The sequence below is a fragment of the Pristiophorus japonicus genome, chromosome 4 (genome assembly GCF_044704955.1).
Source record: "Pristiophorus japonicus isolate sPriJap1 chromosome 4, sPriJap1.hap1, whole genome shotgun sequence".
Lineage (NCBI taxonomy): Eukaryota > Metazoa > Chordata > Chondrichthyes > Pristiophoridae > Pristiophorus > Pristiophorus japonicus.
This window is the reverse complement of record NC_091980.1, coordinates 256,941,591-256,955,486: the sequence shown is the minus strand read 5'-3', so window position 1 is coordinate 256,955,486 and position 13,896 is coordinate 256,941,591. Positions and strand designations below refer to the sequence as shown.

The 13,896-nt window shown below is 43.0% G+C and overlaps 1 protein-coding gene across 1 annotated transcript in view; it reads left to right on the top strand.

Annotated features, from left to right (window-relative positions):
* LOC139263375 (tryptophan--tRNA ligase, cytoplasmic-like) overlaps positions 1–13,896 on the top strand; it is a 28,241-nt gene that overhangs the window by 1,147 nt on the left and 13,198 nt on the right. The window contains exons 2-6 of the mRNA XM_070879377.1: positions 611–764; positions 7,209–7,422; positions 9,530–9,638; positions 10,467–10,586; positions 11,563–11,745. Coding sequence (XP_070735478.1) covers positions 648–764; positions 7,209–7,422; positions 9,530–9,638; positions 10,467–10,586; positions 11,563–11,745 — 743 coding nt within the window. The 5' untranslated portion in view covers positions 611–647. The remainder of the gene's footprint in view (positions 1–610; positions 765–7,208; positions 7,423–9,529; positions 9,639–10,466; positions 10,587–11,562; positions 11,746–13,896) is intronic.

Below are 13,896 nucleotides of genomic sequence, written 5' to 3'. Positions count from 1 at the left end.
TGAGTGAGGGGCCGGGGGAGTGAGTGAGGGGCCAGGTTCAGGGAGTGAGTGAGGGGCCGGGGGAGTGAGTGAGGGGCCGGGATCAGGCTGTGAGTGAGGGGCCGGGGAAGTGAGTGAGGGGCCGGGATCAGGCTGTGAGTGAGGGGCCGGGGGAGTGAGTGAGGGGCCAGGTTCAGGGAGTGAGTGAGGGGTCGGGGGAGTGAGTGAGGGGGCCAGGTTCAGGGAGTGAGTGAGGGGCCGGGGGAGTGAGTGAGGGGCCAGGTTCAGGGAGTGAGTGAGGGGCCGGGGGCTGAGGGGCCGGGATCAGACAGTGAGTGAGGGGCCGAGGGAGTGAGTGAGGGCCCGGGGGTGGGGGGGGGTGAGTGAGGGCCCAGGGGGTGAGTGAGGGGCCGAGGGAGTGAGTGAGTGAGGGGCCGCTGGAGTGAGTGAGTGTGAGTGAAGGGCTCGGGTCCGGGATCAGGCTGTGAGTGAGGGTCCGGGGCCGGGGGAGTGAGTGAGGGTCTCGGGATCAGGCTGTGAATGAGTGGCCTGGGGAGGGAGTGAGTGAGGGGCCCGAGCTGTGAGTATGAGCATCCTGCAGCATTGATAACTATATCTGGCTTATTCACAGGTCCAAATATTAAAACAAGTGGTCCGTTTTAAAGAAGATGTCAACTCCTCATAACCGTGAAATGTCTTCATCTACAACCCCCATGGAATTGTATGAGAAAGTGGCTGTGCAAGGGGACACTGTCCGATTGCTAAAATCAAACAAAGCACCAAAGGTAAAATGTCTGGATTAATTAAGTATAGAAACTAGTATCAGTAAGTGTAAATTGGCTAACATTTTAAATTGTTACAAAACCTTCCTTCACTTTTACAAAGAGGATCTAAGAAATGTGAAATATTCATAACTCTATAAGGAGCCTCATAAACTTGAGATCATCCAAAACTCGGCTGCCAGTATCCTAACTCGCACCAAGTCCCGTTTACCCATCGCCCCTGTGCTCACTGCCCTACATTGGCTCCTTATTAAGCAACGTCTCGATTTCAAAATACTCATCCTTGTTTACAAATCTTTCCATGGCCTCGCCCCTCTGTAATCTCCACCAGCCCCACAAACCCCCGAGATATCTGCGCTCCTCAAATTCTGCCCTTTTGAACATCCCTGATTATAATCGCTCAACCATCTGCCTTCAGCTGGCTAGGCCCTAAGCTCTGGAACTCTCTCCCTAAACCTCTTCGCCTCTCTACCTCTCTTTTGTCCTTGAAGACACTCCTTAAAACCTACCTCTTTGACCAAGCATCTGCCGTAATTTCTTCTTATGTGGCTCGGTGTCAAATTTTAGCCTTATAACACTCCTGTGAAGCGCCTTGGAATGTTTTACTACATTAAAGGCACTATATAAATACAAGTTGTTGTTGTTGTGCCATTAATTATTATTTCATGCTTTTATTTACCTCTTCCTTTTCTTAAAAATACTTTTTAATTTTTTTTATATGAATACATGGAGCATTACTTTCCTCCCTTTCATGCCCTACCTTTATGCCAAATCTACTAATTATTTGCACTCTGGAAAGCCTCCAAACACCACCGAGATGTGACAAAAAGTATTGTGGGGGGAAAATTGCGGTTGGAGGCTTCCTTCGGGCGAACGCCTCTGACCGGAATTTTTTTAACAAAAATACCTGGTAGTCCCGGAGGAACATCTTCTTAGGCAGTCCCTTGGAGTCGTGAATGACTTGCTTCCACACTAAAAATGAGTTCTAAGGTGACTGAAGTGTCCAATGCGGGACCCACAGTCTCTGTCACAGGTGGGGCAGACGGTGGTTGAAGGAACAAGTGAGTGGGGAACCTGGGTTGCCACATGCTCCTTCCGCTGTCTACGCTTGGCTCAGCTTGCTCTCGGCGATGAGACTCGAGGTGCTCAGCGCCTTCCCGGATGCTCTTCCTCCACTTTAAGCGGTCTTGGGCCAGGGACTCCCAGGTGTCGGTGGGGATGTTGCACTTTTTAGGGAGGCTTTGAGGGTGTCCTTGAAGCATTTCCTCTGCCCACCTGGGGCTCGCTTGCCGTGTTGAAGCTCCGAGTTGAGCGCTTGCTTTGGGAGTCTCGTGTCGGGTATGCAGATGATGTGGCCTGCCCAACGGAGATGATTGAGCATGGTCAATGCTTTGATGCTGGGAATGTTGGCCTGAGCAAGAACAATGGATTTGCAGGATCTTACGGAGGCAACGCTGGTGGCATTTCTCCAGCATTTTGAGGTGTCTGCTGTACTTAGTCCACATCTCTGAGCCACATAGGAGGGTATCACTATTGCCCTGTAGACCATAAGCTTGGTGCCGGGTTTGAGGTCCTGGTCTTCAAACATTTTCTTCCTCATACGACCGAAGGCTGCACTTGCACACTGAAGGCGGTGTTGGACCTCATCATCGATGTCTGCGCTTGTTTACGGTAGGCTCCCAAGGTATGGAAAATGGTCCACGTTGTCCAAGGCCTCATTGTGGATTTTGATAACGAGGGGGGCAGTGCTGTGTGGCAAGGTCAGGTTGGTAGATAACCTTTGTCTTACGGATGTTTAGTGTAAGGCCAATGCTCTCATACGCCTCGGTGAAGGTGTTGACAATGGCTTGGAGTCGACCTCCGCATGTACGCAGGTGCAAGCGTTGTCTGCGTAATGTAGTTCAATGACGGAGGATGGGACGACCTTGCATCTGACCTGGAGGCGGCAGAGGTTGAACAGATTCCCATTTGTTCTATAATTTAGCTCCACTCCAGCGAGGAGCTTGCTGAGGGTGAGGTGGAGCATTGCAGCAAGGAAGATTGAGAAGAGGGATGGTGCGATGATGCAGGAACATAGTATTGCAGTCAAAGACTTCGTTTCGCAGTCCAGCGTAAGGGAATATGTCTTCCAGGTACGTATGTGGGCATGGATCACCAATGAACATCGAGTATTCACATTGATAAAAATGGGAATGCCGTTTGTACGAGCTCCCATTACTATCAATGAGAATACCCCCCAAAAACAAGAAACAAAGCACACTAAATAAAAAAAAAAATCTCACGTACTTAAAATTAATTGAAATTGAATGTAATTAAATGTTTTGGAACTTTTTAAAAAATTTGTTTCAATAGGGTTAAGAAAAAACTTACCTTAATGGACAGGGTTTTTAATATAAAAAATATTGATTAAATTAAATTTTTCTATGTTTTAAAATTCTTACGCTGGTAAAAGTAAGCTGTACGCCTGCTTTTACCAGGCGTAAGAGTTTGAAGGACATTCGTTGGGCAAATAGCCCAATATCTGCTCCGCGGATTTCCTTCCTGCAGGGATGCGGCGCTCTGCCAATGAAATGTTGACAGATCGTACGCACCCAGAGAGGTCGCAATTTTTAAGAAACCTTCCATTTTAGTAAGATAAGTTGGATGATCAAATTAGTATGTACGGCAATAAGACAGAAAAGTAGGAGTCTTTTACTATAAATTTCTAAAATATATATTAACTTTTTTTCCTTTAAATAGAAGATCAGATTATAAAACTATTGTTGCAATCATATTTCTGTTTAATGATTTGCTTGATGTATTTGTTAACAAAGGATAGTACATGTTAAAGAAGCAGTGTGTCTTACAAATATTTTTAAAAATAAGAATTTTCTGTCATTCCTCTAAGATAGTATGATAACTTTTTATTTTATTTGCTTATATGCTTGGAATTGTTCCAGATCACTGTTTACACAGCTGGTCCTGTCTCATTCCAGATCAGCTGGTGACATGCAACAGCAAACCGTGCATATTTGTTTGTCTCCTGCAGCAGCTTGTAATACTGACCCGGACCAGATTCCATGGAGTAAGGGAATGCATTGCTGCTGATTATTCTGGCTGACCTTAAACCCCTGTCCCCTCTCCCCAGTCTCCACCCTCACCTCCGACAATAAGTGTGAGCAGTTCATGACGTTCTTTGTCTCTAAGATTGAGAACATCCATTCCACTGCCTCTTCCCTTCCTTCCCCTAGCCCACTAGGCCAAACTTCCTCTAAGGATCCCCCCTGCCCCAGCCCTGACCTCACATCTTTCTCCAGTTTCTCTCCGATCTCCCCTCTTGACTTCTCCGAGCTCATAGAAACATAGAAAATAGGTGCAGGAGTAGGCCATTTGGCCCTTCGAGCCTGCACGCCATTCAATGAGTTCATGGCTGAACATGCAACTTCAATACCCCATTCCTGCTTTCTCGCCATAACCCTTGATCCCCCTAGTAGTAAGGACTACATCTAACTCCTTTTTGAATATATTTAGTGAATTGGCCTCAACAACTTTCTGTGGTAGAGAATTCCACAGATTCACCACTCTCTGGGTGAAGAAGTTTCTCCTCATCTCGGTCCTAAATGACTTACCCCTTATCCTTGGACTGTGACCCCTGGTTCTGGACTTCCCCAACATTGGGAACATTCTTCCTGCATCCAACCTATCTAAACCCGTCAGAATTTTAAACGTTTCTATGAGATCCCCTCTCATTCTTCTGAACTCCAGTGAATACAAGCCCAGTTGATCCAGTCTTTCTTGATATGTCAGTCCAGCCATCCCGGGAATCAGTCTGGTGAACCTTCGCTGCACTCCCTCAATAGCAAGAATGTCCTTCCTCAAGTTAGGAGACCAAACCTGTACACAATACTCCAGGTGTGGCCTCACCAAGGCCCTGTACAACTGTAGTAACACATCCCTGCCCCTGTACTCAAAATCATTTAGCTATGAAGGCCAACATGCCATTTGCTTTCTTAACCGCCTGCTGTACCTGCATGCCAACCTTCAATGACTGATGTACCATGACATCCAGGTCTCGTTGCACCTCCCCTTTTCCTAATCTTGTCCATGAGACCCACTTCCTGCTCCCTTGACCCTATTCCCACCAAACTGCTGACCACCTAACTTCCTTTTCTGGCTTCCATGTTAGCTGACATTGTTCATGGTTCTCTCTCCTCAGGTACTGTCCCACTCGCCTCAAATCTGCCGTCATCATCCCCTCCTCAAAAAACAACCCTTGACCCCTCCGTCCTTGCAAACATCTGTCCCATCTCCAGCCTCCCTTTCCTCTCCAAAATCCTTGTACGTGTTGTCGGCCTCGTCTCATGTGATGTGCCCATCTTTCCCGTAACTCCATGTTTGAATCCCTCCAATCCGGTTTCCGCCCTTGCCACAGTACCGAAGTGGCTTTCATCAAAGTCACAAATGACATCCTTTGTGACTGTGACAAAGGTAAACTATCCCTCCTCGTCCTTCTTGACTTGTCTGTAGCCTTTGACACGGTTGACCACTGTATCCATCTCCAATGCCTCTCCACCGTCTTCCAGCTGGATTCCTGGTCGCCTGGTTCCATTCTTATCTATCAATCATAGCCAGAGAATCACCTGCAACGGCTTCTCTTCCCACCCCGCATTGTTACCTCTGGTGTCCCCCAAGGATCTATTCTTGGCCTGCTCCTATTTCTCATCTACATGTTGCCCCTTGGCGACATCCGAAAACACAGTGTCAATTTCCACATGTACGCTGATGACATCCAGCTCCACCTCACTACCTCTTCTCTCGACCCCTCCTCAGTGTTTAAATTGTCAGACTACTTGTCTGGCATCCAGTTCAGGATGAGCAGAAATTTTCTCCAATTAGATATTGGGAAGACAAAAGCCATTGTTTTCGGTCTCCGCCACATACTCTGTTCCCTAGCCACTGACTCCATCCTTCTCCCCCAAGTTCTGTCTGAGGCTGAACCACACTGTTCGCAACCTTGGTGTCATATTTGATCCTGAAATGAGCTTTCGTCCACATATCCACAGCATAACGAAGACCGCCTATTTCCACCTCTTGTAATATCGCCCGTCTCCACCCTTGCCTCAGCTCTTCCACTGCTGAAGCCCTCATCCATGCCTTTGTTCCCTCTAGACTTGACTATTCCAGCGCACTCCTGGCTGGCCTCCCACATTCTACCCTATGTAAACTCGAGGTGATCCAAAACTCGGCTGCCCGTGTCCTAACTCGCACCAAGTCCCACTCACCCATCACCCCTGTGCTTGCTGACCTACATTGGCACCCGGATAAGCAATGCCTCAATTTCAAAATTCTCATCCTTGTTTTCAAATCCCTCCAATCGCCCCTCCCAATCTCTGTAATCTCCACCAGCCCCACAACCTCCAATATGTCTGCCCTCCTCTAATTCTTCCATCTTGAGCATCCCTGATTTTCATTGCTCAACCATTGATGACCCTGCCTTCTGTTGCTTAGACCCTAAGCTCTGGAATTCCCTCCCTAAACCTCTCCGCCTCTCCACCTCTCTACCTCTCTTTGCTTCTTCAAGACGCTCCTTACACCTACCTCTTTGACCAAGCTTTTGGTCACCTACCCTAATTTCTCCTTATGTGGCTTGGTGTCAAATGTTTTTGTCTCCTAATACTCCTGTCAAGCACCTTGGGACGTTTCACTACATTAAAGACACTATATAAATACAAGTTGTTGTTGTTGTGCTAAATCCTGATGTTCTGGTCAGTTTCAGAGGGCTAATGACAGCGGACGCTGACGGTTTCGCCGCCATTACCACCGCAAAATCCAGGCCATTGTGATTCTGTGCTTATGATACCATTTAAGAAATTGAGCTGTTTTTTAAAATATGCACCATATTATATAAACCAAGCAGAACAGGTTGATGTACTGTGATATAGCATGCTCTGAAATTGGGTTCCTGCTTAGATTTTATTTTTCCTCATCTGGTAAAGTCCAAACTTTAGCATTGCTGTTGAAAATGGCATTGAGTGGAGTTGTGGCTCTTTATAAATGGAAATAAAACTGAAAGGTGACCCAGCTCACATCACGCTGACCACCTTTTTAAAAAAAAAAAATCATTCTTGGGATATGGGTGTCGCTATCAAGGCCAGCATTTATTGCTCATCCTTTTTCAAATATATTTTATAATATTACATTACCTTTAATTTCCTTTAAAAGCGCTTTAGGATGTCCTGAGCTTGTGAAATACAAGTTAGTTCTTTCTATAAGCTGCAGAGCAACATTAGCAGAGGCCTGGAATAAGTCACCAGTTCACCTTCCTGGCTGACTTATAATGTATAGCATTGGAGAACTAAAGAGAGAGCAAAAAATAACTAATGGAATGCACCTAATATATGACCCTTTCTTTCATTTTAATTGTTTTGAAAATAATATTAATTTTCCAAACTACTACTTTTTATGCAGGAAGAAACTGATGCAGCAGTAAAGGAGCTGTTGGCACTGAAACTGGACTATAAAACATTGACAGGCCAGGAGTACAAGGTTGGTATCCCACCCACTAACAACACGCCAATTAATAGTAATAGCCCGGCTGCTGCAGAAGATGATGGTGACTATGTGGATCCATGGACAGTACAGACATCCAGTGCCAAAGGGGTGGACTATGACAAGCTGATTGGTGAATATCCCTTTCCTTTAGTTGTTTTTATTGCTGGAAGTGATGTAAATTTGCACATTTTAAAAATAGCGTTGTAGAATGAATGTTAGCTAATGATTTAGACGAGGGGATTAAATGCAGTATCTCCAAATTTGCGGATGACACTAAGTTGGGTGGCAGTGTGAACTGCGAGGAGGATGCTATTAGACTGCAGAGTGGCTTGGATAGGTTAGGTGAGTGGGCAAATGCATGGCAGATGAAGTATAATGTGGATAAATGTGAGGTTATCCACTTTGGTGGTAAAAACAGAGAGACAGACTATTATCTGAATGGTGACAGATTAGGAAAAGGGAAGGTGCAACGAGACCTGGGTGTCATGGTACATCAGTCATTAAAGGTTAGCATGCAGGTACAGCAGGCGGTTAAGAAAGCAAATGGCATGTTGGCCTTCATAGCGAGGGGATTTGAATACAGGGGCAGGGAGGTGTTGCTACAGTTGTACAGGGCCTTGGTGAGGCCACACCTGGAGTATTGTGTACAGTTTTGGTCTCCTAACTTGAGGAAGGACATTCTTGCTATTAAGGGAGTGCAGCGAAGATTCACCAGACTGATTCCCGGGATGGCGGGACTGACCTATCAAGAAAGACTGGATCAACTGGGCTTGTATTCACTGGAGTTCAGAAGAATGAGAGGGGACCTCATAGAAACGTTTAAAATTCTGACAGGTTTAGACAGGTTAGATGCGGGAAGAATGTTCGCAATGTTGGGGAAGTCCAGAACCAGGGGTCACAGTCTAAGGATAAGGGGTAAGCCATTTAGGACCGAGATGAGGAGAAACTTCTTCACCCAGAGAGTGGTGAACCTGTGGAATTCTCTACCACAGAAAGTAGTTGAGGCCAATTCACTAAATATATTCAAAAGGGAGTTAGATGAAGTCCTTACTACTCGGGGGATCAAGGGTTATGGCGAGAAAGCAGGAAGGGGGTACTGAAGTTTCATGTTCAGCCATGAACTCATTGAATGGCGGTGCAGGCTAGAAGGGCTGAATGGCCTGCTCCTGCACCTATTTTCTATGTTTCTATGTTTAAGTGTGCTGCATTACTTTGAAGCAAAGATGCTACAGAAAAAAAACGTGTATGAGTTACAAAGGCTTTGTAAAAAAACAAAAAAAGTACAAACTGAAGGAACAGCAATGTAGTGGTTATGTTACTGGACTAGTAATCCAGAGAATGTGAGATTGAGAATTTGAATTCAGTTTAGAAAAAAATCTGAGAATTAAAAAAAAAACTTATCAGTAAAAGTAACTGTGAAGCTGTTGATGATTGTAAAAATGCAACTGGTTCTCTAATGTCCTTTTTTAGGGAAGGAAACCTGCCATCCTTACCCAGTCAGGCTGAGATATGACTTTTAATTGCCCTCTGAAGTGGCCAAGCAAGCCACTCTGTTTTATCAAACTGTTACAAATCCTAACAGCATTGTAGGAGCACCATCAGCACATGGACTGTAGCGGTTCAAGAAGATGGCCCACACTTTCTCAGGGCAACTATGGATGGGCAATAAATGCCAGCCTTGACAGCAATGCCCACAACCCTAGAATGATTTTCTTTTAAACCTGATGGCTTAGAGCAATATTATGTAGAGATGACTAGATAGGAACTATTAATTTGGTGCAAGCCAAAATAATTAGTGAGAATAATTAGAATGAAGAATGATGTGTAAAATGGACAAATTACAATCATTTGAAATATATTTTGACCTTTTTTAAAAAGGGGAAAAAATGTAATATAGAAAGAAAGCAATAGAGGACAGCATAATATGTGCTAATAACATAGAAAAACATTCCACGGTAGAAGTCTTGCAGTAAACGTATTATTTTTGATATAACACACTATTTAAACATCTCACTCTTGCTTGGAGTATCTAAAGATGTTTTTTGTGCATCATTATTGATGACTTACTTGCAACTTCATTACATACCTTCATAGAGCTAGAAACTCATTTTAATCTTTTAACATTTCATTGATATTTGAATAAGAAATATTATGATTTAATATTTCCTTAATATATATTATATTTGTGGTGCTGTACTGCACCAATGTAGTAATTGTGAAAACATCATTATTTACAGTTCGGTTTGGAAGCAACAAAATTGATCAGGCATTAATTGACCGAATAGAACAAGTCACTGGTCAAAAAGCTCATCACTTTCTTCGTAGAGGAATCTTCTTCTCTCATCGGTTGGCAAAGCTTCTCATCTTTTTTTGTACCCGTTATAAATTATTCTTCAATACATGTGACTTATTCATAACTGCTGAACTTTCTTTTTAGGTTGTTACTATAACAAGTGACATTTTCTAAATTTACCAATATTTTACATTCTGAACAACTTTTCCAGATCCAAGATAAATTTTTCAGATCCAAGATCCAAGATGTATTTTTAAGATAATCTTTTCAAGTTTGAAACTTCCAGCTTTGCTTTATATTCAATTACTGTGTTCTCTTCTGAATTACTAAGACAATAAGGGACAAAGCAGTAGGATTTCATTATAAATATGATACATGTTCACCACCCTATTACTGCTTCCTCTCTCACTTGATAATTGCTATAAACTGTCATAAAGAAAATAAGTTTCTAAGTAGTAGCCTTTTTAGGGGCTGTTTCAGCATCACTGAATATATGTAATTAGCCACTGATATTAGAACATACCTAAACAAAACAGATTTTTGCTTTCTCATTGAATGTTTACATCAAAGTATAGGACTTGAAAGCACTAGAGATTTCATGTGAAAATAAGTGAATCAAAATAATGGCAATTGTAGTATAATTGGAATCATACTGTTAGTAAAATGCTATTGGAATTAGTTCAACTTGAGTGTGTTTCAATTATTAATTAAAGAGACGTAGGATTATTAGACTGATGTGCATTTATTTGAAAATGGGTTTGTTTTGTGATTTCCCAGCCCCAGAAAATTGCTGCTCACATATTCCTATCCAGTTTTCCTGTGTGGAAAGTTCTATCAATTGTATTTTTGAAGTTGTGCTTTTGATCATTCTTTTTTCAAAGGGATTTGCAGCAGATCCTTGATGCTTTTGAAACAAAAAAGTCATTCTACCTGTATACTGGGCGGGGTCCTTCATCGGAGTCTATGCATATGGGCCACCTTATCCCATTCATCTTCACAAAGTAAGTTTGGATAATACTTGTGCAGTACATATGTTCACTGAGAGAGCAATCCCTGTGTGTGCTTCTTAAATTTATTAGGGTCAATTATAACTTCCCGAAATCGACATTAAAATTGAGTCGGTAGACTTACTGCTCTAATAATCCAACGCGTTGCCTGCTGACACCTTTACAGGGGCCGAACACTGGGCAACCAAACATCTGCCTGTTTGGCATACATGTGACCCCAATTACAATTTCAGGACAGGATTCTTCAGAGCATGCGCTGTCCAACCAGTTTTACTGACGAAAGAGCTGAAGAGGCCCTGAAAAAATAAGTTTTACATTATTTTTGTAAGGCCAGGAGGCGCACGACTTGCCTGCTGTCAGCTGGGTGGCCTCTCGGCTGCCCAATAATTGCACCAACCTGAATGCAGTGAGCCGCGTTAGGAGGTGAGCTGCTCATTTGGCACCTAGATCTTCTCGGTTCTGTTTAAATCAGGCCAGGTGCCAGAACTGGTGGGTTGCTGGTGCACTCTGCTGGTTGGCCGCTTGAAAGTCAAAATCAATGTCTTGACTCAGGAGAGATCCGAGTGACATGCTATAGCATGTTCACAGGAAATATTATTCAAGAGTTTACTAGTTTTGTAAGAATATACTATGCGTAGAGTTTGTAAGCTCATTCTCTGTCCAGCAGTCTGACAACTTGGTCATGTCCACCATTTTACTAGAAAAATGTTGCATGGTGCTTTTTACAGGGATCAATAATATTTGCACCTTTTACATTTTTTGGTGTGTGTAGGGTAGGCTTTCATGTTAATGCATGCACTTAAATTGTAAGTGTTAGTACTTTATCCATGATAATGCTCATTGAAAATGCTTCCACAACTAGATTAAAATTTGCGACCAATACTGCACTGATGATTGTATTTTTCCAACCTGTAGATTGTTCCATTGAAAAGGATTTAGCTTGGTCATACCTATATTTTCCATTAAATAGATGGCTACAAGATGTTTTCAATGTACCTCTTGCAATTCAGCTGACCGATGATGAGAAATACCTGTGGAAAGACATAACATTAGAACAGGCCTATAAATATGCTGTTGAGAATACCAAAGACATCATTGCTTGTGGCTTTGATGTGAATAAAACCTTCATCTTCTCTGATCTGGATTACATGGGGTATGTCCAAAGTAGTATTAGACCTGTGGTTTCATTGATATTTTTCATTGGAAAGATAGTTTTAATGTAAATAAGAGGTACAGTAGTAATGGTGAGTAAGCTAGAGAGAAGTTTTAAATATGGAATGTAGGTTAGATTATTAAAGTTTTTTGTATGTTGTGATGCAACCAATCTTTTCTGTTAATACTGGAAATTATTTACACTATTGAAAGTAAAATATTCTACAGCTTGGTGCTTTCCTTCTGGAGATTAGTCCACAGAAGTTTTTTTTTAAGTGGCATTGCAATTGTACACCTTCCCTCCTCACCCCAAACTTAGCATATAGTGAAAATGTGCCACCGTGTCTAGCCTTAGTCCCTAAAGACAGTACAAAAACACATAGAACACAATAAAGACAAACAAATAGTGCTTTCTATACTTGCAGTCTCAGCTGGGGAACAGATCCCTTCCCAAACTGCTCAACTACAATCAGCCATTGAGTACATCGATAAGATAGTGAACAAACTACTGAGCGAAGAGGATGACATGTTTGCAGCAGAGGAGGGGGAAAATGCACACAAAAATGGCATTATTTACAGTTTGGTAAAACTGAGTGGAAAAACAACATGAAAAGACGTTTACTTGAAAAGCGTGACTGAAGAGAATCAGACAACCTTTGCTTATTCCTGTTGAATTATTAATAATTACAGTGCTCGCAGCATTACATGTGAAGAAAAAAAAATTACCCAGTTAGGACTAAGCTTGATCCTGTCAACGGTAAAGATCACATACTAATCAAGCATGAAAGTGATTAAAATTACTACACTTTTAAAATTGAAATGAATTAACATCTACACCAGGCTGATAGAATGGGTTGGACACTTGCTCCCAGGCCTCCCTTCCGCCAGTGCTGCACAACAACCAGCTGCTGGAAGTGTGAGGTCAACCCAAGGTAACTGGCCCTTTTCTTCCTTTTCTGTTCATCGTCACCGTGAGACCATGGTCAGGCAAAGTCAACATGGATTTATGAAGGGGAAGTCATGTTTGATAAATTTGCTGGAATTCTTTGAGGATGAAACAAACAGAGTGGATAAAGGGGATGTGGTGTATTTAAATTTCCAGAAGGCATTTGACAAGGTGTCACACAAAACGTTACTGCACAAGATAAAAGTTCACGGGGTTAGGGGTAATATATTAGCATGGATAGAAGATTGGCTGACAAACAGAACACAGAGAATTGGGATAAATGGTTCATTCTCTGGTTGGCAATCAGTAACGAGTGGGGTGCCGCAGGGATCAGTGCTGGGACCCCAACTATTTACAATCTATTTTAACGACTTGGAAGAGGGGACTGAGTGTAACATAGCCAAGTTTTGCTGACGATACAAAGATGGGAGGAAGGGTAATGTGTGAGGAGGACATAAAGAGGCTGCAGGAGGACATAGACAGGCTAAGTGAGTGGGCAAGAATTTGGCAGATGGAGTATAATGTTTGAAAATGTGAGGTCATGCACTTTGGCAGAAAAAAATCAGAGCAAGTTATTATTTAAATGGAGAAAGATTGCAAAGTGCTGCAGTACAGTGGGGCCTGGGGGTACTTGTGCATGAAACACAAAAGGATAGTATGCAGGTACAGCAAGTGATCAGGATGGCCTTTATTGCAAAGGGGATGGAGTATAAAAGCAGGGAAGTCTTGTTACAGCTGTACAGGGTATTGGTGAGGTCACACCTGCAATACTGCGTGCATTTTTGGTTTCCATATTTACGAAAGGATATGCTTGCTGTGGAGGCAGTTCAGAGAAGGTTCACTAGGTTGATCCCGGGGATGAGATGGTTGACTTATGAGGAAAGGTTGAGTAGGTTGGGCCTTGGAATTCAGAAGAATGAGAGATGATCTTATAGAAACGTATAAGATTATGAGGGCGCTGGACAAGGTGGATGCAGAGAGGATGTTTCCACTGGTGGGGGAGACGAGAACTAGAGGGCATGATCTTAGAATAAGGGGCTTCCCATTTAAAACTGGGATGAGGAGAAATTTCTTCTCTGAGGGTTGTGAATCTGTGGAATTCGCTGCCTCAGAGAGCTGTGGAAGCTGGGACATTAAATAAATTTAAGACAGAAATAGACAGTTTCTTAAACGATAAGGGGTTATGGGGAGCTGGCAGGGAAGTGG